Source organism: Triturus cristatus, chromosome 2_1 (genome assembly GCF_964204655.1).
Source record: "Triturus cristatus chromosome 2_1, aTriCri1.1, whole genome shotgun sequence".
Lineage (NCBI taxonomy): Eukaryota > Metazoa > Chordata > Amphibia > Caudata > Salamandridae > Triturus > Triturus cristatus.
Genome location: NC_140581.1, coordinates 50,920,911 through 50,948,859, shown reverse-complemented (window position 1 = coordinate 50,948,859; position 27,949 = coordinate 50,920,911). Strand labels below are relative to the sequence as shown.

At 47.2% G+C, this 27,949-nt stretch overlaps 1 protein-coding gene across 1 annotated transcript; it reads left to right on the top strand.

The window, feature by feature from the left end:
- Nucleotides 1–360: 360 nt before the first annotated feature.
- Nucleotides 361–26,701, top strand: LOC146863710 (uncharacterized). The gene is made up of 3 exons (XM_085627860.1): nucleotides 361–693; nucleotides 6,318–6,441; nucleotides 24,154–26,701. The coding sequence occupies exons 2-3, from the start codon at nucleotides 6,357–6,359 to the stop codon at nucleotides 26,268–26,270; spliced, it is 2,202 nt and encodes a 733-aa protein (XP_085483986.1). The 5' UTR covers nucleotides 361–693; nucleotides 6,318–6,356; the 3' UTR covers nucleotides 26,271–26,701.
- Nucleotides 26,702–27,949: the final 1,248 nt, after the last annotated feature.

Genomic DNA, 27,949 nt, shown 5'->3' with positions numbered 1-27,949 from the left:
GCCTTTTCTTGCTGCGTGATTTAGTCAAGCCAGCAACATAATGTGCACTTTTGTGCTGAAGACAATTCAAATGAATAATGTTAGCCGAGTCAGTAGCTGAATGTATTTTAGGGCTGTTATGTCACATTTCAGAAGCATGCTTAGACACATCCTGGTCTTTCACTTCCCGCCTTCCAGAAATGCTCCCCTGTGCGGGCTCGCCCTGTCCTTCGGTGGGATGCAGATAGCACGAGCTTGGGTGCCAGCATGTGCACCATTAGATGCTCTCTCTGGGGAGGACACCTAATGTTAGGAGGGTGGAGTATGAGCTAATGCTCGGGGAGGGCTCTGAAGGTCACTCCCGATATCAGTAAAATGTGCAACATTTGCTCGCAGGTGTTTGCCAAGATTATTCACCATCTGGTTAATAGTCGCAGGACGAGAATTTCCGTCTGTTGATTGTTGGCATTGGTTCTGTGGAAACAGTTCTACCTCGAATGCTTCCTCCTAATTTGCATTTCAGATTCTATATCTACAAAGATCTCTACTCCACCATCACTCACTGAGTGGGACATCCCACCTGAGGCGACGGAAGACAAGAGCGGCATCGGTGAGGCCTGACACCATCACTCACTGAGTGGGAGAGATCCCATCTGACCCTGGGAGATCCACCAGCGAAGTGACCTGACCTGACCTCGAGTAATCCGTCAGAAGGTGAGAAGGTTATTTCTTTGCAACTTTGAGAAGTTTGAATTGGTAAAAACACAAATGTCTTGGCAGGAGCTGCAGGGCATCTCTGCCAAATGTTAGTTTGTGTGAGAAACCGTCAGCAACAGAAGGGCTTTTATTGGCAACACATGTTTTGAGAGAAACTTCAAGGGCAAACCCTTCTTTTTTGTGGGATAAACACCTCCTGCAAAAAAAGAAAGGGGAACTTGCAAACCTGTCAAGCTTTTCAAAGGCCACACACAGTTCAAAGGAGGCCTGTCTGCAACATAAGCGCTTCCATTAAATAATCAATATCTCCCCCCTCAGGCACTCCCGACGTGGGTTTAAGGCTGGCATTCCTCAGGGAACACTTAGGGCAGATCACCAAAGTGTTTCCAAAGGCTCTCAGCCCAGATACCGACTCGGAAAGGCTTCTCTGAATCATGGAACAGGTTTAGGGAATCAGACCGAACTGGAATTTGCGAGGCGCATTCCTTCTAAATACAGCTTTATGTTGGGGTGTATTAATGGTTTGCAACCAAGATCCGGTCGCAAACATTGAGAGCCATAATGACCATTGATTTATGCAACGCAGCGAGACACCTTGCTGCGGTGTGTGTGGGAGGGGGCAGGCATGTGCCATCTCTATCAAGACACGTGGCGTTCCTGCTATCTCCTTGGCTACGCACTTTTGGCGGCCCAGTGCCAATGCAGGCAGGATTGCTTCTGTGCAGCAAGGGGCACCTGCCTGCACAGAAACACTCCTTGGGGGAGCTTTCCCCTTTCAACATGGGCTGCAGAATGCCGCACATGCAGAAGAGGGAAAAAAAAGATTTCTCCTTGTTACGCCTCCCCTGGGAAGGTGTAGCGTGTTCATGCACTCCAGGGTCTACCACTCATGGTAAATCTGGGTAAAAGCCCGAATCCCGCGCTCCACCCCTGGGATGCCTGCCTGGAGCAGAGTGAGCTACGGCAGCAACGTGTGCGGGCTTGCGTCACTCCAGGCTTGCGTGGCTTGGTAAATCACATCTACGTTTTGTATGGCCGTGAGTTTGCTTTCATGCCGCAAGGGAGACACACATCTTTGATACATATGACCCTAATATTTTACGAACATTCACCATTTGCAAATGAGAAGAGGTCCTGTCACACTGGGAATGTATTTCTTTTATTAGTAGGCAGTGGACCATCTGATAACTGCTTACCCTGACAGTATGTGAGACACTTTTTTAATGCTTTGAATGATCTTTTCAGGAAAGCATGTTCATTTAAAAAACATGATTGCTTTATTTAAAAGCGATCATAGATGTGGTGGCGTTCTGACTGCGTTGTGGGTTGTAATTTGCAACTTACCTCATTAATATTAATGAGGTAGGTTGAATTGCAACCCACTATGGTTCTGTATTTTGTGGAATGACGTACTAGCACATAGGTTGGTTCACAAAGTCACAATGCATTGTGTGCGAAGTGCAAGTGTGCCAATGGCCACCAGCACTCCTGAGGCCACCCACAGAGCTCGTGACCAGAGCACCCCCTATCTTCCTTCTGCCGCAGTAGCAAACACTTGCATGATGCTGCCATCACTGGTGGTTGCACGTCATCGCTGTGTTGTGGCGGTAAACTATTGTCTTCCAGTCTACCCTGCCCCTTTGAACACTGTCCCCATATGACTAGTACCGATATCCTGAGAAAGGGCGGGCACTCTGTCAGTGTCTACATACCTTTTTAGCATCTGGCTACACACAGCTGGAGCTGCCTGGTGGCAACACTAATGTTATCATTGAAATGACACATTGCAGACAATTCCATTATGCGGGGCGCGATAGGTGAAGATTGCGGTGCACCCCTCATCCATGGAGGGGGAACAACCTTTACAACGCAACTTTTACAACGCACTACCATTACAACGCATTTTTTACAACGCATAATCCATTACAACGCATGACATTACAACGCATGACACTACAACGCATTTTTAAAAACTACCTTTACAACGCATTCCATTACAACGCATACTACCATTACAACGCATACCATTACAACGCATAATATTACACTATACTATCCAACACTTACCCTACTGATGCACCCCCTGGAGTTAGAATAGTAATTTTTACCCCTATACTATCCAACACTTACCCTACTGATGCACCCCCTGGAGTTAGAATAGTAATTTTTACCCCTATACTATCCAACACTTACCCTACTGATGCACCCCCTGGAGTTAGAATAGTAATTTTTACCCCTATACTATCCAACACTTACCCTACTGATGCACCCCCTGGAGTTAGAATAGTAATTTTTACCCCTATACTATCCAACACTTACCCTACTGATGCACCCCCTGGAGTTAGAATAGTAATTTTTACCCCTATACTATCCAACACTTACCCTACTGATGCACCCCCTGGAGTTAGAATAGTAATTTTTACCCCTATACTATCCAACACTTACCCTACTGATGCACCCCCTGGAGTTAGAATAGTAATTTTTACCCCTATACTATCCAACACTTACCCTACTGTTGCACCCCCTGGAGTTAGAATAGTAATTTTTACCCCTATACTATCCAACACTTACCCTACTGTTGCACCCCCTGAAGTTAGAATAGTAATTTTTACCCCTATACTATCTAATACTTACCTTAAATGTAATTTAATATTATGCGTTGTAATGGTATGCGTTGTAAAGGTAGTATGCGTTGTAATGGTAATGCGTTGTAAAGGTACTTTTTAAAAATGCGTTGTAGTGTCATGCGTTGTAATGTCATGCGTTGTAATGGATTATGCGTTGTAAAAAATGCGTTGTAAGTGCATGCGTTGTAAAAGTGTGCGTTGTAACGTCATACATCCCCATGGAGAGGCGGCTTGGAACCCGTGTCTGATTAACATCCTCGGGTCGGCACACTCCGCGTCTGCATCGCACCCAGGGAGAGGAGCGTGGCCTGTGCATGTCAATGTCACCTCACGAGCTCTGGACCTGCTTGAGTGCAGGGGGAGAGTCGACCCCCCCACTCCACTGCACCCTTTGGCACATGCCCGCCGATGCACCGCAAGGCTTCCGCCCTCCCTCCCTGCAAACACAGGAGCGGGCTCAGTCCTTCATCGCTCTATCGCGACAGGTCCTGATTATGAATTGGTGCAGATAGCTGAAAATACTTTGTATGATTTGTCCACCATAAACAGACATAGCTGTGGCCGCTCAAGGGGCTGACGTACCCTATGACACGCCCTCCCCGTTCGACGGCTGAGAGCCGCTGCCAGCTGCAATTTTAAAACTAGCATCAGCAAAGCCAGGGTCATCGCATTTGCAGCTTAGTGGCTCAGCCAATTTCTTGTGATGACGCTGTACCTCAAAATAAAAAGTAAAACAGTAAAGGTGCGTGACACATGCATGCATTAGAGCACGTGCACTCACCCGGGGTACTGAGGTCCAAGGGCTTGTGGGTAATATGGAGGAGTGTGTGGGGGTGGGGAAGGGAAAAGCAGCACACCTAGGGTAGGGGAGAGAACATCAAAAGGGAGAGAACACCACAGAAGCACACAGGTGAGAGAAGGCAACACTGCGAAACGCAAGAATGCGAGAGAGTAGTGCGGGGGAAGGAGCAGAACACAGGCAAGGGAGTAAAACAAGGGGGGGCAGACAGCTGCATGTGTGCAGTGCTTGTTGTTTAATCAAAAACAAACAAGCGGCCAATAGAGGGAGGGAAAGTAGACAGACGAAAGAGAGAAAAATTAGATGGAGGAAGGGAGAGAATAACATGGTGGAGACAGCTGGAAAACACACGCACTCTCGGGGAGTGCTTCATCAAAAAAATTGTTCCCTGAAACTGAGCAGTAGAAGGATTCAAGTTAAGAGGTTATGCTACAAAGGAAGCACAAAGGCAAGATGGACAATGCAAGTCATCCAATAAGAAGCAAGCAAATGAGAGTGACAATAAAGCCACCCTATGGCAAGCAAAGGTGTGCTTTCAACACACTGCGGACAGTCGATCTTGTGCAGCCAGAGAGCTTGCACTGTCTCGGCGGCTTGACCTAATGAGTGGATATCAGACACCTAGTGTTGGTTTTGTTATGTTGGAATGGTGGGTGATTCCCTTAGCAGTATAGTGATGAGCTGCACCACAGGGGAGTCTCCTGCCGATGCCTCTCCATGTGAACATGGAGTCAGCAGAGAGCTGAATCTCAAGACAGGATTGGCCAACTGCTGGGACCTGAGCCATGTCTTGTATCAGCTCTCCAGTGTCATAGTGTAGACTGCAGCTCTCTGACTGCTGACAGTCATAGTGCCAATATCGGCAACAGTTATCACAACGCACATAAGTACATAAATAAAACACACGACACTGAATGTAAGTGGAGAAATATTGCTGCAGGTTTATTAGCATAAGCAATATGCAAACAAGGTGGGTTATCTTACGGGCGATCCCAGGGCAGGCCAGCCCCTATGCCGCCTGCCCGTCTGATAAGCCTAGAGTCACCATGGCAACGCCAATTGGTGTATACCTAATGTTGGGAGGGTCCCCCCCCTCTCACCCGTGGACCACCAGTCCACTTGCTTCACACGCCCCCCCGTGATGGGTGGGCGGAGCATACATGGCAGCCCCCGGTTGCTCAGACCCACAACCGCCTGTCGGATAGCGGGGCGCCGTCGGTCTTCCAGTGGACACGCTAAACATCCCTGGGTATCCTGGCTTAGCACCACGCGGTGCTGCTGCATGCTATACCCCTTGGTATGTGCAGACCCTGGATCGCCCTGTAACTCCTCCTGCAACACAAAGTGAGAATTGTTAGAAAACCTGGCCCCCCCTTTGTCCCTCCGGACGCCGGGTAAGCGGATGGGCGGGCAAGGCGAACGAGCGGACAAGAGGGCGAGGAGGGGGCGGAGACAGAATATGTACCCCCCCCTGGCTCCTCCCCGCCGGAAGCAGCTATCTGCTGGGGTCTCCCTTGGTCTATCCCAGGGACACGACCTCCCACCCCTGTGCCTTCCTGTGGCACTAAGGCGGCCGCCCTCAAAGGGGCGGGCCGCTGCGCAACCCCCCCCCGGGCAGCCTTACACAGCAGGGGCAGTGTGGACACTGGGGTGGAGGTGATGCTGTCAAGAGAGAGACGCTTCTGATGGGAATCCTGCAGGAGTTGACTCTTTCCAGCCTCTGTCCCTCTGAAGAACACATCTTCTCTATCTCGTGTACTTCTCAAGTCCTTCAGGGTGGTAGAAGGGGCCCGGACTGGCCGTAGCGTGCACCGGGCAATCCCCCGGTGTGCCGCACGGGTCGGGGCCGGTTTTGGCTCCTTGGATCCGTTTTTGTTACAGGGCCGTTTTTGCAGAATAGCCGCAAAATCGGCCCTGTAACAAAACCGGCCGAAAACCGGCCCTGACAAAGCGCTCGGCGGCACCCCCAAGCCGGGGGGGGGGGCGGGGGCTGGCCGAGCACTTTGCCAGGGCCGGTTTTGGTTCTCAGTCCGGCCTGAAAGGTTGAGGTAGAAACAAACTCCTGCAAACCTCACTACTTTTCAAGGGAGACTTTTCCCGCCACCATTCTTTTCTTGATTGCCACAGCTTCAGGTATTTAGCGGTCTCTGTTCTTTACATAAGCGCTTATGATATCTCTCTGCCCTCCTATGCAGGACGAAGACCCGGCTAGCAGTTATCTGAACCCCGGCACCATGGGGCCCCGAATACTGGTTCACTCGCTGGTCATCGTGCTGTCCATCATGGAAAGTTCATATTCTGGTCCAGTTGCCATTTACAGTAAGTTTTCTGACACAAGAGTCTGATGTACTTCCGGTTAAAGAGGAACTTCATGCAGAGACAACAGTGATCATGACACTGTTAGACACCCCCTCCCCCCCAACAAGAGGGTGAAAGCCGTCTCACCCTTACAAAGAGTACTAAAAACACCATCTAATGTGTCCAACCAATGCCCCCTCCAGATGTGCTGCCGCCCAGCTTTAGTGATGTCTCCATAGTATGCGCGCTCTTGGACGGCGCTGAGGCCTCCTCAGAGGTGATCAGAGGAGACCTCCTTCGCTGAGGTGCTTCACCTATGGTACAGGCACGCGCAGGGGTTTGCACATCAGGGCGACCACTGACCGGCAGGTGTTTCTGAACTTTCAAATGTCACTTTCTGAGAACAGTGCTGAACCTGTGATTCAATCACTTGATGCAGCCGGAAGCTGTGCACGTTCCTTATTACTCTTACCTGTTAAATGTGGTTCCAGAGGCTCAGAGCAGAGTTCATCAAAGTGTGTAAAATCATGACTTTAGCAGTTTACTTAAAGGAGTAAAGCCACATGTCCCTGTATAAGGGCACAGAGCAGAGCTCACCCATGTGTGTAAAATCATGGCTTAACCAGGTAACAGAAAGCCTTATGCAGCCCAGCGGCGCTCATTCATGTGTGTGAAGTCATGGAGTGGGCAGTTAATAGAAAGGGACAAAAGCCTTATGTGTTACCATGCAGCCCAGCGGCGCTCATTCATGTGTGTGAAGTCATGGAGGGGGCAGCTAATAGAAAGGGACAAAAGCCTTATGTGTTACCATGCAGCCCAGCGGCGCTCATTCATCTGTGTGAAGTCATGGAGTGGGCAGTTAATAGAAAGGGACAAAAGCCTTACGTGTTACCATGCAGCCCAGTGGCGCTCATTCATGTGTGTGAAGTCATGGAGTGGGCAGTTAATAGAAAGGGACAAAAGCCTTATGTGTTACCATGCAGCCCAGCGGCGCTCATTCATGTTTGTGAAGTCACGGAGTGGGCAGTTAATAGAAAGGGACAAAAGCCTTATGTGTTACCATGCAGCCCAGCAGCGCTCATTCATCTGTGTGAAGTCATGGAGTGGGCAGTTAATAGAAAGGGACAAAAGCCTTATGTGTTACCATGCAGCCCAGCAGCGCTCATTCATCTGTGTGAAGTCATGGAGTGGGCAGTTAATAGAAAGGGACAAAAGCCTTACATGTTACCATGCAGCCCAGCGGCGCTCATTCATGTGTGTGAAGTCATGGAGTGGGCAGTTAATAGAAAGGGACAAAAGCCTTATGTGTTACCATGCAGCCCGGCAGCGCTCATTCATGTGAGTGATGTCATGAAGTGGGCAGTTAATAGAAAGGGACAAAAGCCTTATGTGTTACCATGCAGCCCAGCAGCGCTCATTCATCTGTGTGAAGTCATGGAGTGGGCAGTTAATAGAAAGGGACAAAAGCCTTAGTTGTTACCATGCAGCCCAGCGGCGCTCTTTCATGTTTGTGAAGTCATGGAGTGGGCAGTTAATAGAAAGGGACAAAAGCCTTATGTGTTACCATGCAGCCCAGCAGCGCTCATTCATCTGTGTGAAGTCATGGAGTGGGCAGTTAATAGAAAGGGACAAAAGCCTTACATGTTACCATGGAGCCCAGCGGCGCTCATTCATGTGTGTGAAGTCATGGAGTGGGCAGTTAATAGAAAGGGACAAAAGCCTTATGTGTTACCATGCAGCCCGGCAGCGCTCATTCATGTGAGTGATGTCATGAAGTGGGCAGTTAATAGAAAGGGACAAAAGCCTTATGTGTTACCATGCAGCCCAGCAGCGCTCATTCATCTGTGTGAAGTCATGGAGTGGGCAGTTAATAGAAAGGGACAAAAGCCTTAGTTGTTACCATGCAGCCCAGCGGTGCTCATTCATGTGTGTGAAGTCATGGAGTGGGCAGTTAATAGAAAGGGACAAAAGCCTTATGTGTTACCATGCAGCCCGGCAGCGCTCATTCATGTGAGTGAAGTCATGAAGTGGGCAGTTAATAGAAAGGGACAAAAGCCTGATGTGTTACCATGCAGCCCAGCAGCGCTCATTCATCTATGTGAAGTCATGGAGTGGGCAGTTAATAGAAAGGGACAAAAGCCATATGTGTTACCATGCAGCCCGGCAGCGCTCATTCATGTGAGTGAAGTCATGGAGTGGGCAGTTAATAGAAAGGGACAAAAGCCTTATGTGTTACCATGCAGCCCAGCAGCGCTCATTCATGTGCGTGAAGTCATGGAGGAGGCAGTTAATAGAAAGGGACAAAAGCCTTATGTGTTACCATGCAGCCCAGCAGCGTTCATCCCAGTGCGTAAAGTCATGGAGGGGGCAGTTAATAGAAAGGGACAAAAGCCTTATGTGTTACCATGCAGCCCAGCAGCGCTCATTCATGTGCGTGAAGTCATGGAGGGGGCAGTTAATAGAAAGGGACAAAAGCCTTATGTGTTACCATGCAGCCCAGCAGCGTTCATCCAAGTGTGTAAAGTCATGGAGGGGGCAGTTAATACAAAGGGACAAAAGCCTTATGTGTTACCATGCAGCCCAGCAGCGCTCATTCATGTGCGTGAAGTCATGGAGTGGCCAGTTAATAGAAAGGGACAAAAGCCTTATGTGTTACCATGCAGCCCAGTGGCGCTCATTCATGTGCGTGAAGTCATGGAGTGGGCAGTTAATAGAAAGGGACAAAAGCCTTATGTGTTACCATGCAGCCCAGCAGCGTTCATCCAAGGGTGTAAAGTCATGGAGTGGGCCGTTAATAGAAAGGGACAAAAGCCTTATGTGTTACCATGCAGCCCAGCAGCGTTCATCCAAGTGTGTAAAGTCATGGAGTGGGCAGTTATTAGAAAGGGACAAAAGCCTTATGTGTTACCATGCAGCCCCGCAGCGCTCATTCATGTGCGTGAAGTCATGGAGTGGGCAGTTAATAGAAAGGGACAAAAGCCTTATGTGTTACCATGCAGCCCAGCAGCGTTCATCCAAGTGTGTAAAGTCATGGAGTGGGCAGTTAATAGAAAGGGACAAAAGCCTTATGTGTTACCATGCAGCCCGGCAGCGTTCATTCATGTGAGTGAAGTCATGGAGTGGCCAGTTAATAGAAAGGGACAAAAGCCTTATGTGTTACCATGCAGCCCAGTGGCGCTCATTCATGTGCGTGAAGTCATGGAGTGGGCAGTTAATAGAAAGGGACAAAAGCCTTATGTGTTACCATGCATCCCAGCAGCGTTCATCCAAGTGTGTAAAGTCATGGAGTGGGCAGTTAATAGAAAGGGACAAAAGCCTTATGTGTTACCATGCAGCCCAGCAGCGTTCATCCAAGTGTGTAAAGTCATGGAGTGGGCATTTATTAGAAAGGGACAAAAGCCTTATGTGTTACCATGCAGCCCAGCAGCGCTCATTCATGTGCGTGAAGTCATGGAGTGGGCAGTTAATAGAAAGGGAAAAAAGCCTTCTGTGTCTCTCCTGGTGTGAAGGAGAGCTCATCCATGTGTGTAGAGTCACAGTGTGGGCAGTTAGTAGAGAGGGATGCGGGCCATAGGTGCCCCTCAGATTGGAGAGGAAAACTCACCCGTTTGATTTGGGCAGTTAGGTGAAAAGGCCAAAAGCCACACATGGCTCTGTCTAAAGCTGGAAGCGATGAGCTGCATTGAAGAAGGATGTCCTTGATGGGAATCATGACCTGTGCGCAGCACTCTTTTCTCACTGAACCCACCCCTTTTCTAGGCAGAGGATACTACCGCATCCAGAGCTGATGCAGTGCAATGAGCGCATTATACCTTATCGACTCACACACACTCACTGTATCCTCTAAACTGCAGCAGAATACACACTGATACACTCCATCAACAGACCCTCACACCCTGTCAGGCCTGCTCAATCTTGGGTAATGCCACTCGTGCCGTTACCTCGCTGCACTCTGCATCAGCTTCCTGCATTGTCATATCAATGAATCTGTGATTTAATGAAAGGAAATACCAGTATTTGTAAAGCGCACAGCTAGCTCCGAAGTGGTGTCTGGTGCTGGGGCATTTGGAAGAATAAGCAAGCTATTGCCCAGAGTCACATGGTGCTGGGCTGACCTGCCGCCGGCACCGGGATCAAACCGTGAACCCTGTAGTCTGGAGTCAGGCAGCCTGGCCGCTGCGCCACACCTCTTTCCAACAGTGCATAGCTCTAAATCAGTCAAATATCATATTCCACGTTTTTAGGCATGCAAAAGGCCCAATTTGTAAGATGTTTGCACACCTAAAATGATTTATCAATTGCAAAACCACATTTGCTGATGCACCAATGTAAAGAACATCACATCACAATGCACTACCTGCCCCCAGCCCTGCTTCCTCGCCCATCATTCGTTGACTTTATGATTGTCTTTGACCAGGTACAGGGCTCCACTGAGCCACCAATAGCAGGAATCGGCCGTCTGATCACAAGTGGGCCGTAGACTTGTGGCCTGATTCCAGCTGTCACGGAGACGCTTCTGGCCGTTAACACAAGGGACTAAAGCCCCATGAATCACTGCCTATTAATAAGTGTCATCATCATCCTCCTCATCATCATCCTCTTCTTCATCATCATCATCATCATTATCATCATCATCATCATCATCAAAGTAATAGTAATAATTGTAATCATATTAATCAAACAAAAACAATACTACTACCACCAATACTATTAACTCTTTAACCGCTGCGGAAATTCCACGGCGGTGCGGCCGTTTAGCAGAGTGGGCGGGGCTGCGTCAGCCAACGGACGTGCGCAGCACTGCAGAGGCAGTGCTCGCGAGGGCCGTTGGCCGACGAACACACGCAACAGGTTAATAATAAAAATAATAATAATCAATGTATTGGAAACGAGAAACAGTACGCGGCACAGTGTATGATGAAGGCACCAAATTGTGCATGGATCACAAAAGATGATTTTAAAAAGGCTCAATACATCCTGTTGACCATTGAAGGCCAAATCAGGTCATTTACTTGTGTCTCACGGCCAGTACAATTTCAACATGTATGAAAATTGTAAGAATACGAATGACATACAGGGTCCTCTGCATACAAATACAAAGGGGAGCCCCGGTGACCACAAAGGGTCCTTGGAGGTTCACCATAACACGCCAAGTTATCCCTGAAATCCAGAGGGGATCTTCTTGTGAACACAATTGACTCAAGATGAGTTTGGGTCACAGCAGAGCAGCACGAGGCAAGGCTAAACACTGAAGAGGTGGGGAAAGGAACTTAGTGTCCAGGAATGAAACACTGGACTGGCAGAGAGCAGCACAAGGTAAGGTTAAACACTGAAGAGGTGGGGGTCCAGGAATGAAACACTGGACCGGGAGCAGAGCAGCACAAGGCAAGGCTAAACACTGAAGAGGTGGGGAAAGGAACTTAGTGTCCAGGAATGAAACACTGGACTGGCAGAGAGAAGCACAAAGCAAGGCTAAACACTGAAGAGGTGGGAGTCCAGAATGAAACACTGGACTGGCAGAGGGCAGCACAAGGCAAGGCTAAACACTGAAGAGGTGGGGGTCCAGGAATGAAACACTGGAATGGCAGAGAGCAGCACAAGGCAAGGATAAACACTGAAGAGGTGGGGGTCCAGGAATGAAACACTGGACTGGCAGAGAGCAGCACAAGGCAAGGCTAAACACTGAAGAGGTGGGGAAAGGAACTTAGTGTCCAGGAATGAAACACTGGACTGGCAGAGAGCAGCACAAGGCAAGGCTAAACACTGAAGAGGTGGGGGAAGGAACTTAGAGTCCAGGAATGAAACACTGGACTGGCAGAGAGCAGCACAAGGCAAGGTTAAACACTGAAGAGGCGGGGGTCCAGGAATGAAACACTGGACCCGGAGCAGAGCAGCACAAGGCAAGGTTAAACACTGAAGAGGTGGGGGTCCAGGAATGAGACACTGGAATGGCAGAGAGCAGCACAAGGCAAGGCTAAACACTGAAGAGGTGGGGGTCCAGGAATGAAACACTGGACCGGGAGCAGAGCAGCACAAGGCAAGGCTAAACACTGAAGAGGTGGGGGTCCAGGAATGAAACACTGGACTGGGAGCAGAGCAGCACAAGGCAAGGCTAAACACTGAAGAGGTGGGTGTCCAGGAATGAAACACTGGACTGGCAGAGAGCAGCACAAGGCAAGGATAAACACTGAAGAGGTGGGAGTCCAGGAATGAAACACTGGACTGGCAGAGAGCAGCACAAGGCAAGGCTAAGCACTGAAGAGGTGGGAGTCCAGGAACGAAACACAGTACTGGGAGCAGAGCAGCACAAGGCAAGGCTAAACACTGAAGAGGTGGGGGTCCAGGAATGAAACACTGGACTGGCAGAGAGCAGCACAAGGCAAGGATAAACACTGAAGAGGTGGGAGTCCAGGAATGAAACACTGGACTGGCAGAGAGCAGCACAAGGCAAGGCTAAACACTGAAGAGGTGGGGGTCCAGGAATGAAACACTGGAATGGCAGAGAGCAGCACAAGGCAAGGCTAAACACTGAAGAGGTGGGGGTCCAGGAATGAAACACAGGACTGGCAGAGAGCAGCACAAGGCAAGGCTAAACACTGAAGAGGTGGGAGTCCAGAATGAAACACTGGACTGGCAGAGGGCAGCACAAGGTAAGGCTAAACACTGAAGAGGTGGGGGTCCAGGAATGAAACACTGGACTGGCAGAGAGCAGCACAAGGCAAGGCTAAACACTGAAGAGGTGGGGGTCCAGGAATGAAACACTGGACTGGCAGAGAGCAGCACAAGGCAAGGCTAAACACTGAAGAGGTGGGGGTCCAGGAATGAGACACTGGAATGGCAGAGAGCAGCACAAGGCAAGGCTAAACACTGAAGAGGTGGGAGTCCAGGAATGAAACACTGGACTGGCAGAGAGCAGCACAAGGCAAGGCTAAACACTGAAGAGGCGGGGGTCCAGGAATGAAACACTGGACTGGCAGAGAGCAGCACAAGGCAAGGCTAAACACTGAAGAGGCGGGGGTCCAGGAATGAAACACTGGACTGGCAGAGAGCAGCACAAGGCAAGGCTAAACACTGAAGAGGTGGGGGTCCAGGAATGAAACACTGGACTGGCAGAGAGCAGCACAAGGCAAGGCTAAACACTGAAGAGGTGGGGGTCCAGGAATGAAACACTGGACTGGCAGAGAGCAGCACAAGGCAAGGCTAAACACTGAAGAGGTGGGGGTCCAGGAATGAGACACTGGAATGGCAGAGAGCAGCACAAGGCAAGGCTAAACACTGAAGAGATGGGAGTCCAGGAATGAAACACTGGACTGGCAGAGAGCAGCACAAGGCAAGGCCAAACACTGAAGAGGTGGGGGTCCAGGAATGAAACACTGGACCGGGAGCAGAGCAGCACAAGGCAAGGCTAAACACTGAAGAGGCAGGGGTCCAGGAATGAAACACTGAACTGGGAGCAGAGCAGCACAAGGCAAGGCTAAACACTGAAGAGGTGGGAGTCCAGGAATGAAACACTGGACTGGCAGAGAGCAGCACAAGGCAAGGCTAAACACTGAAGAGGCGGGGGTCCAGGAATAAAACACTGGACTGGCAGAGAGCAGCACAAGGCAAGGCTAAACACTGAAGAGGCGGGGGTCCAGGAATGAAACACTGGACTGGCAGAGAGCAGCACAAGGCAAGGCTAAACACTGAAGAGGTGGGGGTCCAGGAATGAAACACTGGACCGGGAGCAGAGCAGCACAAGGCAAGGCTAAACACTGAAGAGGTGGGGAAAGGAACTTAGAGTCCAGGAATGAAACACTGGACTGGCAGAGAGCAGCACAAGGCAAGGCTAAACACTGAAGAGGTGGGGGTCCAGGAATGACACACTAGAATGTCAGAGAGCAGCACAAGGCAAGGCTAAACACTGAAGAGGCGGGGGTCCAGGAATGAAACACTGGACTGGCAGAGAGCAGCACAAGGCAAGGCTAAACACTGAAGAGGTGGGAGTCCAGAATGAAACACTGGACTGGCAGAGAGCAGCACAAGGCAAGGCTAAACACTGAAGAGGTGGGGGTCCAGGAATGACACACTGGAATGGCAGAGAGAAGCACAAGGGATGTATGTCGTTACAACGCACACTTTTACAACGCATGCACTTACAACGCATTTTTTACAACGCACAATCCATTACAACGCATGACATTACAACGCAGGACACTACAACGCATTTTTAAAAACTACCTTTACAACGCATTTCCATTACAATGCATACTACCTTTACAACGCATACCATTACAACGCATAATATTAAATTGCATTTAAGGTAAGTATTAGATAGTATAGGGGTAAAAATTACTATTCTAACTCCAGGGGGTGCAACAGTAGGGTAAGTGTTGGATAGTATAGGGTTAAAAATTACTATTCTAACTCCAGGGGGTGCAACAGTAGGGTAAATGTTGGATAGTGTAGGGGTAAAAATTACTATTCTAACTCCAGGGGGTGCAACAGTAGGGAAAGTGTTGGATAGTATAGGGGTAAAAATTACTATTCTAACTCCAGGGGGTGCAACAGTAGGGTAAGTGTTGGATAGTATAGGGGTAAAAATTACTATTCTAACTCCAGGGGGTGCAACAGTAGAGTAAGTGTTGGATAGTATAGGGGTAAAAATTACTATTCTAACTCCAGGGGGTGCAACAGTAGGGTAAGTGTTGGATAGTATAGGGGTAAAAATTACTATTCTAACTCCAGGGGGTGCAACAGTAGAGTAAGTGTTGGATAGTATAGGGGTAAAAATTACTATTCTAACTCCAGGGGGTGCAACAGTAGGGTAAGTGTTGGATAGTATAGGGGTAAAAATTACTATTCTAACTCCAGGGGGTGCAACAGTAGGGTAAGTGTTGGATAGTATAGGGGTAAAAATTACTATATTATGCGTTATAATGGTATGCGTTGTAATGGTAGTATGCGTTGTAATGGAATGCGTTGTAAAGGTAGTTTTTAAAAATGCGTTGTAGTGTCATGCGTTGTAATGTTATGCGTTGTAATGGATTGTGCGTTGTAAAAAATGCGTTGTAAGTGTAGTGCGTTGTAAAAGTTGCGTTGTAAAGGTTGTTCCCCAGCACAAGGCAAGGCTAAACACTGAAGAGGTGGGAGTCCAGGAATGAAACACTGGACTGGCAGAGAGCAGCACAAGGCAAGGCTAAACACTGAAGAGGTGGGGGTCCAGGAATGAAACACTGGACTGGCAGAGAGCAGCACAAGGCAAGGCTAAACACTGAAGAGGTGGGGGTCCAGGAATGACACACTGGACTGGCAGAGAGCAGCACAAGGCAAGGCTAAACACTGAAGAGGCGGGGGTCCAGGAATGAAACACTGGACTGGCAGAGAGCAGCACAAGGCAAGGCTAAACACTGAAGAGGCGGAGGTCCAGGAATGAAACACTGAACTGGGAGCAGAGCAGCACAAGGCAAGGCTAAACACTGAAGAGGCGGGGGTCCAGGAATGAAACACTGGACTGGCAGAGAGCAGCACAAGGCAAGGCTAAACACTGAAGAGGTGGGGGTCCAGGAATGAAACACTGGAATGGCAGAGAGAAGCACAAGGCAAGGCTAAACACTGAAGAGGTGGGGGTCCAGGAATGAAACACTGGACCGGGAGTAGAGCAGCACAAGGCAAGGCTAAACACTGAAGAGGTGGGGGTCCAGGAATGAAACACTGGACTGGCAGAGAGCAGCACAAGGCAAGGCTAAACACTGAAGAGGTGGGGGTCCAGGAATGAAACACTGGACTGGGAGCAGAGCAGCACAAGGCAAGGCTAAACACTGAAGAGGTGGGGGTCCAGGAATGAAACACTGGACCGGGAGCAGAGCAGTACAAGGCAAGGCTAAACACTGAAGAGGTGGGGGTCCAGGAATGACACACTGGACTGGCAGAGAGCAGTACAAGGCAAGGCTAAACACTGAAGAGGTGGGGAAAGGAACTTAGAGTCCAGGAATGAAACACTGGACTGGCAGAGAGCAGCACAAGGCAATGCTAAACACTGAAGAGGTGGGAGTCCAGGAATGAAACACTGGACTGGGAGCAGAGCAGCACAAGGCAAGGCTAAACACTGAAGAGGTGGGGGTCCAGGAATGAAACACTGGATTGGCAGAGAGCAGCACAAGGCAAGGCCAAACACTGAAGAGGTGGGGGTCCAGGAATGAAACACTGGACTGGCAGAGAGCAGCACAAGGCAAGGCTAAACACTGAAGAGGTGGGGGTCCAGGAATGACACACTAGAATGGCAGAGAGCAGCACAAGGCAAGGCTAAACACTGAAGAGGTGGGGAAAGGAACTTAGAGTCCAGGAATGAAACACTGGACTGTCAGAGAGCAGCTGATGTTTGAAAATACACATAATGACAACTATGGTGATTTTTGACAACCTTGTTTTGTTTTCTTTCATTTTGGCAAGGTTAACGCCAAAACCACTAAAACGTAACCAAGTAAGAAATGAAAAAGAGTGAGTGTAAAACATCACCAGAGTGGGTATTATAAGTATGAGCATGGTTTCTTGAAGAAAATGACAAAGGTACCACAGTGGATAATGGTCTGTTTGACACTCAGCAGCCGCCCAGCTCTTACCAGCCCTGTCTGCCTCCTGTAATTAACCACCCCTGATGTTTTACCCCACTACATGTGTCTCCTCAAGTTCCGCACAATCCTGCTCGATTGATATCTGTTTCCAGTAATACTGGGCTTGCTGGACAATCTAAATATGATACATTTCACTGGAGACTTGTTCAATTTTTGCTGCAAAAAATACATTGAATTGAGCTATTTACTAGCTTTTCTGCCAAAAGTGGCATCACAAGGCCACCTCAGAAATGACATAAAGTCAGAGTAACAGAGAAAACAAAACAACTCGGTGTCGGTGTGTTGAACCCTGTATGGAGGGAGACGGCTCTCATACCTGGCTCCCCCACCCAACAGTAGGGGGCAGTCTAAGGTAGAGCAGTGAACAAAGAGGACAGATTACAAGAAAAATAGTACATATTTTTAAAAGTACTTCAGTTGCACGCAAACTCTGATGTTCTTCTTTGGAAAATAATCAATAAATAAGAACATAAAAAACAACATTTGATATGCTTTAACACTACAACATGTCAACACACGTAAACTGGTGAAGTCAATATAGCTGCTTTGTTAATAAGAAGACAGCCTTTGACTTAAGAGACTGTAGACAGAAAGTACGTTTTTAACCTGTGGTCCACACTCCACTCGGGGTCCCCGATAAGTAATCAGGGGGTCCCGGACTGCTTACAAAATTAAATAATATTAACAAATCAATAAAGTATACATACATAAAAAATCAATTGTAAAATTGAAATTTCTAAAAACGTCTGGAATCGTGATGGAATTTGAAATTAGAGGCAAAACATTAAGTTGGTATCTTCAGATAGATTCCTGAGAGCAATGCAGATGCATCACACAGTGTATATTATAGACGACGGGTGGCCTCAGTTGAGTTTAGAAAATCTCTGAGCTTTCCAATAAAATTCAAATGTAATTTGTTTGTATTAGTTTGATAATTAAATTAAATATTTGATATTTTGTGTTTAATTCATGCCTGTCTCTATTTTTGTGTTTTATTTTGCGGTTCAAATCATCCAAAATTCTCCTGCCAGGCTACCCAACCCCCAGTAGTAACACAGTGGGGGGTCTCAGATTACAATAATGAATCAACAGGGGTACCCGGACTCCAGTAATGATTACGTGGGGGTCAACAGAAGTCAAAAGGTTAAGAACCACTGCTCTAATTGACCATGTAAGTTCAAAGATTCATAATTGTTAACCGGGGGCCACTTAGAGATCCTTGGTGACTGGCAATATATAAAGAAGAGCCCATATACAGAAACTCACTAAATATTAACGGATTCTTCAATTCTTTAATCTTCCCACATGTGCTCCGCATTTTACAACAGTAAATGATTCCTCTTTTTTTGTGAAAGGCATCTAAGGAACAACATTTCACTTGCTTCCATTGGTGAAGGAAACAGCAGACACCATCTCTATCAAAATTGGAAGATCCGTAGGAAGACAGTGAATCTCTTCAGTTTAACAAGAGTATTCCAGATTCTGGAATCTCCATGTGAAAGTCCTTGAGCAAATAAGGAATTGCCAGGGGAATCCGACCCAGAATTACACCTCCTCATGGCAACTATTCATTTCTAAGTGAATCCTCAGGTTGGTGGGATGTGTAACCCCAAGTGAGTTGCCAACACTCCTGGCATCAGTAGCTCTGGGTGTGGGGAAATACAAGTCCAATCTTCACAATGAGAGCCTACAATGGATTGTATTTGATTCCACGTTGAGTTTCAATCACTAAATTTGAGGCACTGTCCACCATGATATCTTTCAGTCAATCCTCCTTACTGTGTGTCAGATCCAGTATTATCCTCTCATGCTCTGGAATGTGTTGCCTGAGGCGTATCCTGCACTAATTCTAATATGTCCATGTCTGATATTACTAGTATATGTCTAGTATAACCATGTCTTCTGATATGGTAAGCATATCTAGTTGATTGGACTAATGAAAACAGCTGCAAACCTGCAGGCAGAGATTAACACCTTTGTACAGGGGCAGATGTTCTACTTTCTCCAGAAGAAGTTCATCTTGATACCCTGCCAACATCGCAGTTTTCCAGTCATGCTTAAGGAACACATCTATACATTCCTATATGCTCCAATGGAGGATCTGTACACACTGCACAATTTAGTCAGGGAAAAAAGTCAACTAATTTTTGCAATTGCACGGTTTTCGTTATGTTTTTTTCTTTAGGAGGAAAATAGTATTTCCACTGAGGAATCACTTAGCTGACACCCACGAACTTTGGGGATGGTCTTCTACCCTACCACCCTGGAAAATAAATGATTCCTGCCCCTGCTAAGAGAAAATCTCCAACTAGGCCTGAATGGAAAAGGGTCATAGGAGAGCTTGTGCCTGCCACAGTCCGGTGTGTATGTGGGCATTGATAAACTTTGAAGGCTGACCAAGCATTGAAACACCAAATCTCGTCCACTCATGTGAGATTCGCTCCTGCAAAATATTGAACTTGGTTTGGGTAATATGACGTGAGAGTGGCAAATTTCATGCAGCAATATTAACTTTTGTGAGTTCATGAATTACTTTTGTGAGATGCAAAGGACTTTGTGTATGTGTAATCTGCCTATGTATGTTTATTATGTGTAGTATGTATTTATATATCATGCCTGTGTAGACTAGGATTTGTTTCCATGTCTACTATGTATCTATATACTGTTAGCCAGACTCTTTAATTTGACTAAAATTGTATGTATGAGGGGCTTTCAGACACCTCTCTTCATCCATTGGCCGGGTGCGTTATTTGCATTTTGCTTCAGCCCACTACAGCATACAGTATCGGGCAATGGGTCAGCTTAGTTAAGCAAGGTAGGTCCCTCAGTACCAGTCGTTCTGTTTTCGCTTTATAATTACTTTAGTGTTGTCTCTGTGTTTAGAGTCCAATGTACTGACAAAACCATTTTGATTGCAGTACAGGCCAAGTGCCAGCTTTATGATATCCCATCTCCTACTAATACTGTGGTCAATTTATTTTGCAGTGGCCTTTATCAATCTGACTACTGCTATTTCACATCTGCACACGCAAACTCTGAACATAAGCTAATCAGTGTGTTTTAGCATTGCAACCCTACATGTCTTTCTTTCTTTCTTTCTTTCTTTCTTTCTTTCTTTCTTTCTTTCTTTCTTTCTTTCTTTCTTTCTTTCTTTCTTTCTTTCGTTCTTTCTTTCTTTTGTTCTTTCTTTCTTTTGTTCTTCCTCTGTTTCTTTTTTCCTTCTTTCTTTCTTGCTTGCTTTCTTTCCTGCCTTATTTCTCTTTTGCCTTTTTTCCTTCTTTCTTTCTTTCTTTCTCTTAGCAATGGGATCTCTGGTTGGCTAAGGCTTGCGCCAAAGCCAGGCAGGGACCACCACTCTAGTCAGGGCAAGGGAGTTACACGCCAAAGATAACCCCTGCTCACCACCTTGGTAGCTTGGCACGAGCAGTCAGGCTTATCCCGGAGGCAATATGTAAAGCATTTGCTCAACACACACAGAAGCAACATACTAGGCACACCACAAAAGGAAGTCCACACAAGGTTATATCAAAAATAGTCTTTGTATTATCATAAAACACATTAGAATAGTAATCACACAATATACACTGTGCCAACTGGCACTGGGCAATATTTACAGGGGATTATATACACATGACAGGGCCACTTAGGCCACTGTCAGAATCATCACTTAGTAAAAATAGTAAATGTAGAACATAGAATAACCATAGAACACAACCAGTAATTACTAGCAAACACTGTACTCATCATCATCCTGTAACACAAACCATGTTATGCACAGTATCACCTGAGGCGTGAAATATATTCTGCGCCAACCTCATAAGCATAAACACATTATGCAATCTTCTCATAAGTCTAAACGCATTAGACCATAACCTTCTGAGCATAACTCACATAGGAAATAATCTCACTAGCATAAACCACAGTAGGCAAATAACCTAATACCTAAACCATAGTAGAGAATAGCTCAAACATAAAACAGTATGCAAAACCTCATAATCATAAAACCACATTTAGAGGCATAAATCAGGGTGCGTAAATCATACTACATAAATCACATTTCCTAGCACCACATAAATCACATTGGTCCACCTGGCCAACTGGCCTTCTTCAAAAGGGGCTCAAATGCCCTATGTCAAAAAGTCAGGGCAGCTGCCAATGCAGCAACATCTCCAAAAGCGCGTAACTGCACTGGGACAGAGAAGTGTCTCTCACTCCTATCTCACACAATGCCCCCAAAGAACTGTGGCCTAAACTTCGCAGCTGGCACTAAGTGCTGCACAGCTGTGGATGTCAAATGAGGCCTGGCACCACTGTGCCCTCCAACAAATATGCGAAGCGTTGCAGCTGCCTGCCCTGGTGCGGTGCAGCTGAGAATCAGGTAAAAGGGTCCTGGCACAACTGTGCCCTCGGGCCCCACTGGGCTTCTTTAAACAAACTTGGCCCCCAAGACGCTGCAGCTCCCCTCTAGCAAAATGGGGCAGCTGTAGAAGACAGCCAGAACTGGACACTAGTACAGGCACCACTGGTCCTCGAGACCCCCACTGGGGCCCTTAAAAAATGGTTGTCCCATCGTTGGAGAGGCCCTCTGTCAGACGGGGCCGCTCAGGAAATAGGTGAGGGGCCGGATCCGGCTCCACCAACGCCAAGAAATGCCCCCATCGGCGGAGCAGCCCGCTGCCCTGCGGGCTTCTCAAGGGAAGGTCACCGCCTGTGCATCGATTCTACCCCCCCCACCCCCCCAGCGATCCCTTACTCACCGGGCTCTCGGCTGTGGGTGAAGCCTCCTCATCCCTTTCAATGTACAGCGCGGGTTGGGCTCCCGCCTGGATTCTCTATTTCTTCATGCAGGCCCTGTCCTGGGACCCGGGACTCTACATCGACATGGCCGGCATTGGCACGGGGCTTCCCTTACTCACGGGAGCCCCGCGCTGCTCTCGGCGGCCTCGGCTGCCTCACTAGACTTCCTCCTCTGGCTGTCCCATGGGCGCGGGGCATCCCTCGGGGAAGCGTAAGTCCCGCCCCACATCAGGCACCACCACCTGGCTTCCAGTTTCGGGCCGCGGCGGTGATTCTTTTCAAGACGCGACAATGAGGGGTAGGCTCCATCTTGATTTAAAAGTATAAAGCGGGGTGGGCTCCCACTGAAGCGGCCATGTGGGGTGGGCACCCACGATTAAAATATAAAAATAAGCGGGGTGGGCACCCGCCGAAAAAGGCACCAAAACGTGAGGGAATCCCCACATCAAACTGCAGCTCTGTTTTCCGAAGCTCACGCTCTCCTTCTCCCAAAGTCAAGCGCTCCCCAGGCGCTAGAACAGGCAAAAGTCCTGTAGTTTTAAAAGAATAAGTCTTCAGCAATGAATGGGGCAATGCAGGGCCAGGGAGGCAAGCCCTCCTGGTAGCCCCCCTGGGCCCTAGCAGCAGCCTGCCCCAGCAGGATCAGCACCAAAGTACAGAGAGACATTATGGGGTCTCAAGCCCTACTTTTATACACCCTTTTTCCTTTGTGTCACAGCACAGGGTTTGGGGATACCAGTCAGAACTGGTTTAAGGGGGATTTGGAGCACTTTGTTTGCCAAGCTCCTCTTCCCCTTTGTCAGGTGGGGGCTCGCCATCAGGGACACCACAGGGGGCGGAGCCAGCATTCACTAGGGAAGCACCATCCTATACAGAGTCAGGGGATTACCCCTCCCACTACTCTTAGCCCAGGTGTCCCATTCAGCCTAGCGCTGACTCACCCTGACCCTCCTGGAGCCACCCACACCTCTCAGGTCCTGTCACTCACAAGCCTGACATGCAATTCACATCAGGCAGGCAGACACATAGCACACAGAAATGCCAACTTCTAAAAGTGGCATTTCTAAAATAACCAGAATAAATCTGCGCACATCATTGCGCAGCATTTATTCACACAATTTCCTACATACCAGACTTGACCACACTGCTCCTCTCGTATCAGGAATAACCACTGACACACACTGATCAGGGAATGCCCAATGCATTCCTATGGGAGGGCAGGCCAACCTTACAAATGTAACACAGAGAGCTCACACACTTTACACTGGACCACAATGGTGAGAGCTAAGGCAAAAAGGTTAGGGGGGGAACCTGCCAAAAAGGGCCAAGTCCAAGATTTTCTCTGTCACTTTTGCCTACTTTCCTTCTTTCTTTGATACTTTATTTCTTAATTTCTTTCCATATAAGCCTCTAGTTGCAACATTCACATTTTTCTTCCACCCACTTCAGAATGCATCAAGGGCCAATGCATCAGCCCACTTCAGCCTTTGACTGACTTCACTATTTCCTATTACATGCTGCCCTTTCACAAGGGGCACATCCATACACTGAGTAGTTCCCTCCAGTGCCAGGGCATTCTACGGTAATGTCAACTTTTTTTGTCAAAATACATTTTTAGCTTTAGCCAATGTTTGTTTTTAGATTGATGGAGGCCCTGGAGCTTCTTGAAAAAGTACAGCTTTACAAAAAGCATGACAAAACAAACATGAGTTGCCAAAGGTTGGTGGCCAACACCAGACCTATTGCCTTAGCCAATTCTTGTTTTGACACTGTGATGACCTCGTAGTTTGCAATCTCCTGGGAGCAGCGTCTCACCTTCACTACTACAATAACGTATTCCTGATATTCCCCTACATTTTCCAGTAAGCCCCAGTTTTAGTAACTTCATACAAATTTATGAAATAAGGCATCAAAGAGGGAGCAGCCATTGGACCGGATGTGCACTTGGGTCACCCGGAAGAGATTACACACCCTATTTTCCCATTATTATATGTAAGATGAGAAGTTAGTTAATAATGTGTAAATTGCTCATTCGCCCATGCATTCTTGTTGCTACATAGTTTGGAGAAAAGGTTACATTTGTCCCTAATTAAGAACTTTTGAAAACAAAAGATGAGCCTTGTATTTGCTGAAGTGTGGTTCTGTGAGAGGGATAAACTCAGCAGCAGGAGCTACAGTTTACATATGTTTGGTTTAAAGAATTAATGATTTAACCTCTCCAAGATATATTTTCCTCCAGATGTTTGTTGTTATTTATTGTATTCTTTCATGTTTAATGGTCAGGCACTAATTAATTACATTGTTTTTTAACTGGTTTCTCTAGGATTCAAGAGGGAAGTTGACTGTAAATCTTCAGCTGCGAATCTCAACGATGCAGTCAGGAGTGTCACTAAAGCCGAGGACGTGAGGTTGGAAGCCGAGCTGATGATGAAGCCCTACGCCAACTGGGAAGAGTTCCTGATGCCCGCCCCCATCTCCATCGCCATTCTGGGAGAGCTGGCAGCCATTTCATCAGCTGGAGGCGACTTCTCTATCAACCTGAATCCACCAAAAGATGGATTCAAGTACATGAAATACCCAGAGTCATTCTCTGCCACCCTAATGCAGGTCTGCAATAAAGCCTGGGTTTCCTTCAGCACAGCAAACAAAAACATGGATCAGATCAGGCTCCTCACAGGTTCCATGCCAGGGGCCAATGCAGAAATTGTCAAGATTCTGTTCCAGAAGACTGCTTTTGTTAATGCCCTGCTCCCGAAGCGCCTAAGCGCTTTGCTCAGTGTGTCCAACGAGTGCATATCATTAGCTCAGTCAGTGGAGATGAGTTTTAGTGACACCATTCATCTAGTCCAGGAGGTGCTTGAAGCTTGTCTGAACTCCAAGAGGGGCTACGAGAAGAAGCTGACTGATGTGAAGATCGCCCTGGAACAGCTCACCATAAGAGAAGCATCTTCAAAGAAATCTGTGCAAATGGCAGAGGAGTTCAGGAAGACTACTGAGACACAACTAAAGGATGCATCAGATGCTTATAAGAATGCTCTGAAGAAAGTGCCATCTGTGTGGGAAACCTTGGGCGCTAATTTTGTGGGTGGCCTTCTTGATGCACTGTCTTTCGCTACGTACAAAGTTATAGACATCTTTCTTGGCCCAGGTAGGCCTGCCAGTGGGACTGCTGGTTCTGCTGGTTCTGCTGGTAGTGTTGGTACTGCTAACACAAGGGATGTGAAGTCCACCCAGGCAACCAACAAAATTTGCTCCAAGTCCAATCAGATGACAGCTATCACAGAAGGCCTTCGAAAAGTCTTGGATAGTAGAGGCACAACTATTAACATAAAGATTGTTTATGATGAGAGAGAGAACGCAGTGACAACAAACTATGTAAAAAGACTGATATTGTCTTTGAAACAGGATATAGCGAATGAAGCTAAGTGTAAAGCACAAACACTGATGGATGCTGTTTTACAATCTGCTGTTGCTATTTGTGAAGACTTGGAAAGAGCTGCATTATCTAAGAATACAGATGGCAAGGAATTGAAATCACTTGCTCAAAGGATACATTTGTTATTTAGCAGCTCAATAAAAGTTGATTCTTACTGTAAATCAGTGACCTACTCTCAGCCTTTGCAGCAAATGCCACTAAATGCGGCGCACACTCAAGGCGGTGTCGGCATAGGCACTCAATCTGCACAAATGGCACAGGCACGAGTGGAACAAGCCACACTCCAATTACAAAAAATTCAGGACATGTACAAGGAATCTTTTGAGAATGTCAAAAAGGAAAATGAGGAACTAACAGCCATCCTGGTTGAAATGAGGGGCCACAAACTGGAGCAAATTGATTTTGATACAGCCAAAAATATGCTCATTAAAGGCTTGGACTCCCTGGGGAAGGTGAAGGAGCAGTGGGAGAAGATGATCCGCTTTTTCCAGATGATATCCAGCCTCATCGGGTCCTGCTTAGGAACAAATGTCAATGAGTTAGTGCAGTCCATCAAATCGGTGCATAGCATTCCCAACTACTCTTCTGAAGCCTTTGTGAAGGACATGTTGTACAACCAAGCCTTTAAAGCCAGCAACATCGCCAACTTAATCAACATGATCTCGTCTACCTACTGTGAGGTGTCACAGCGCTACCTGATGGACCGCGTGAGCGCTTTAGGAAGATTTCTCACCATGACTCCCTCAAATCCGGCGTTCCAGATTGAGCGTGAGAAGTTACAAAGTGGTTGTGCAGAGGCACAAAAATCAATTCAAGATTTGGTGATTGTCAAAAAACAAGACTTTGACATGAGTATAGAGGCAAGAGTTGATGCAATCAATTGCCAGCTGGGATCAGCCATCCCACCCATGTCAGCAGCAGAAAAGAAGCAAATTGTTGAGGCTGTAAATGCAGGGGCAAACGCAGTGGAAGATTCAAGTAACCAGGGGTTGACACATATCTAGCTTTGTCTAAGAGAATAAATATGTTCTCTTTAAGTCAAGGTTAATTCCTTAAGCTTTGCTTTGGAGGTGGTGGGTGGAAGCTGTTTCCATTCAATGGATGTGGGTAGCAGGAACTTTACATTTGGTGTATCACATTTCTTGCTTCAAATACATGTTGTCCATTCATTTAAAATCATGCCTGATATGTCACTCTTTGGAAGTCACATTACACGCAGTACCAAGCAATGATTTATCACTTATGTGCATTGGTATAGATACCTCGATTCATAACCTCGAAGCCACACTCTGCCTTGAAATGAATACATTGATCCATAAGGGAGGGCGGGTCTAAATGGCCACAAGATACATCTGTTATTGAGCTTATATGTATGTGCTTGGACTCAACACAGTCTCAAATATTCTGCCCTTTCAAATTAAAGTAGTAACAGGTGCGTGGTTCCAGTGCCTTCTTCTGACAAGGAATTCTGAATTTAAAGTACATGTGCCTCAGAGCTGCTTAGTTCAGGATTGCCGGGTCAATTTGTATGCAGACCTAGGCCCAGATTTTAAAAAGTGTTACGGAACACATCATAGACTCAAAGTTGCTGAGCCGCATTGCATCACAGGGCCGGAGCAGGAACAGGCCATATCTACAGAGATAGGGCACTCTCCTCCCCTTTCCCTAGTGCTGATGCAAAATCAGGCTGCCGAGCACCACGCATACACCTTTGAACCTGCATAGACTTTGTACTGGAAGGATATCCATTGTAGCTTGTGTATGGTGCTTAGGTGGTGTTGTATAGGGAGTGCAAAGGTAAATTAATATGGTATTTGTAGAGCACAAACTACTCACCCCTATGGGTGAGTAGAGCTGGGGATCAAAGCGAGAGGTCTGTGCTGCAAAGTGAGATGGTCTGGCCCCTGCGCCACAGCTGTGTGGAGAATACAGATTGGCGAGGGTGCGGGAGTTGGCGTTATATGGCCCTAAAATAGGGGGCCTAAGTTGTAAGTTATAGGGTGGCTCTAAAAAGAGCCCTTGTGTTTATTAGTTAGAGCTACATATAAGTGCAGATGGACAGCTTCCAGTTATTCAGGAAAACTCGGTTTCCCTGATCTTTGAAGTGTACTCCATTTTTTCCGAGATTTTTCAATCGGTGGACAAAATTGTTTGGACTTCTGTCTTTGGCATATATTGGAATATACAAAGACAGTTTGAGGCAAAAGTAACATCAATTGTCCAAAGGTGTCCTTCATAAGCATTTCCAAATCTACCCCAGTCAATGTGCTTAGGTTGTTTCTACCACAAAGCACAATCATGAGGTCAGGGTGTTGGAGATGCAAACAGGTTTTAACTAAAGGCAACAATTGGAGCCACTTCAATCCTCTCTGTCCAAACCATTTAATGTCCACATTTTGTAAACATAGGTCTAAGTCAATACGTCTCTTTTCGGCATACCTCTTACACCAGAAAACATAGCTATGTCCTACGATACACACTAGCATTTTGGAGGTATGGCTGGAAGGTATGGAAAGATGTCTGTAGCTCATGCAGTTCCTTCGTAGAATAAGAGAGATGTTTAAAGATGGGGAACTAGTTTCTTTTCGCATACAAAATGGAACCTGATTGGGAGATGAAAAGCATTGTTTTTTAAAAGTAGGGTGCACATTCGTTTTGTGGAAAGGTATGTTTGTGATTGGTT

Coding starts and splice junctions, on each gene's coding strand:
- LOC146863710 (XM_085627860.1), top strand. CDS start 6,357: ATGGGGCCCCGAATACTGGTTCACTCGCTGGTCATCGTGCTGTCCATC. Junction 6,442..24,153: donor TGGTCCAGTTGCCATTTACA/GTAAGTTTTCTG, acceptor TGGTTTCTCTAG/GATTCAAGAGGGAAGTTGAC.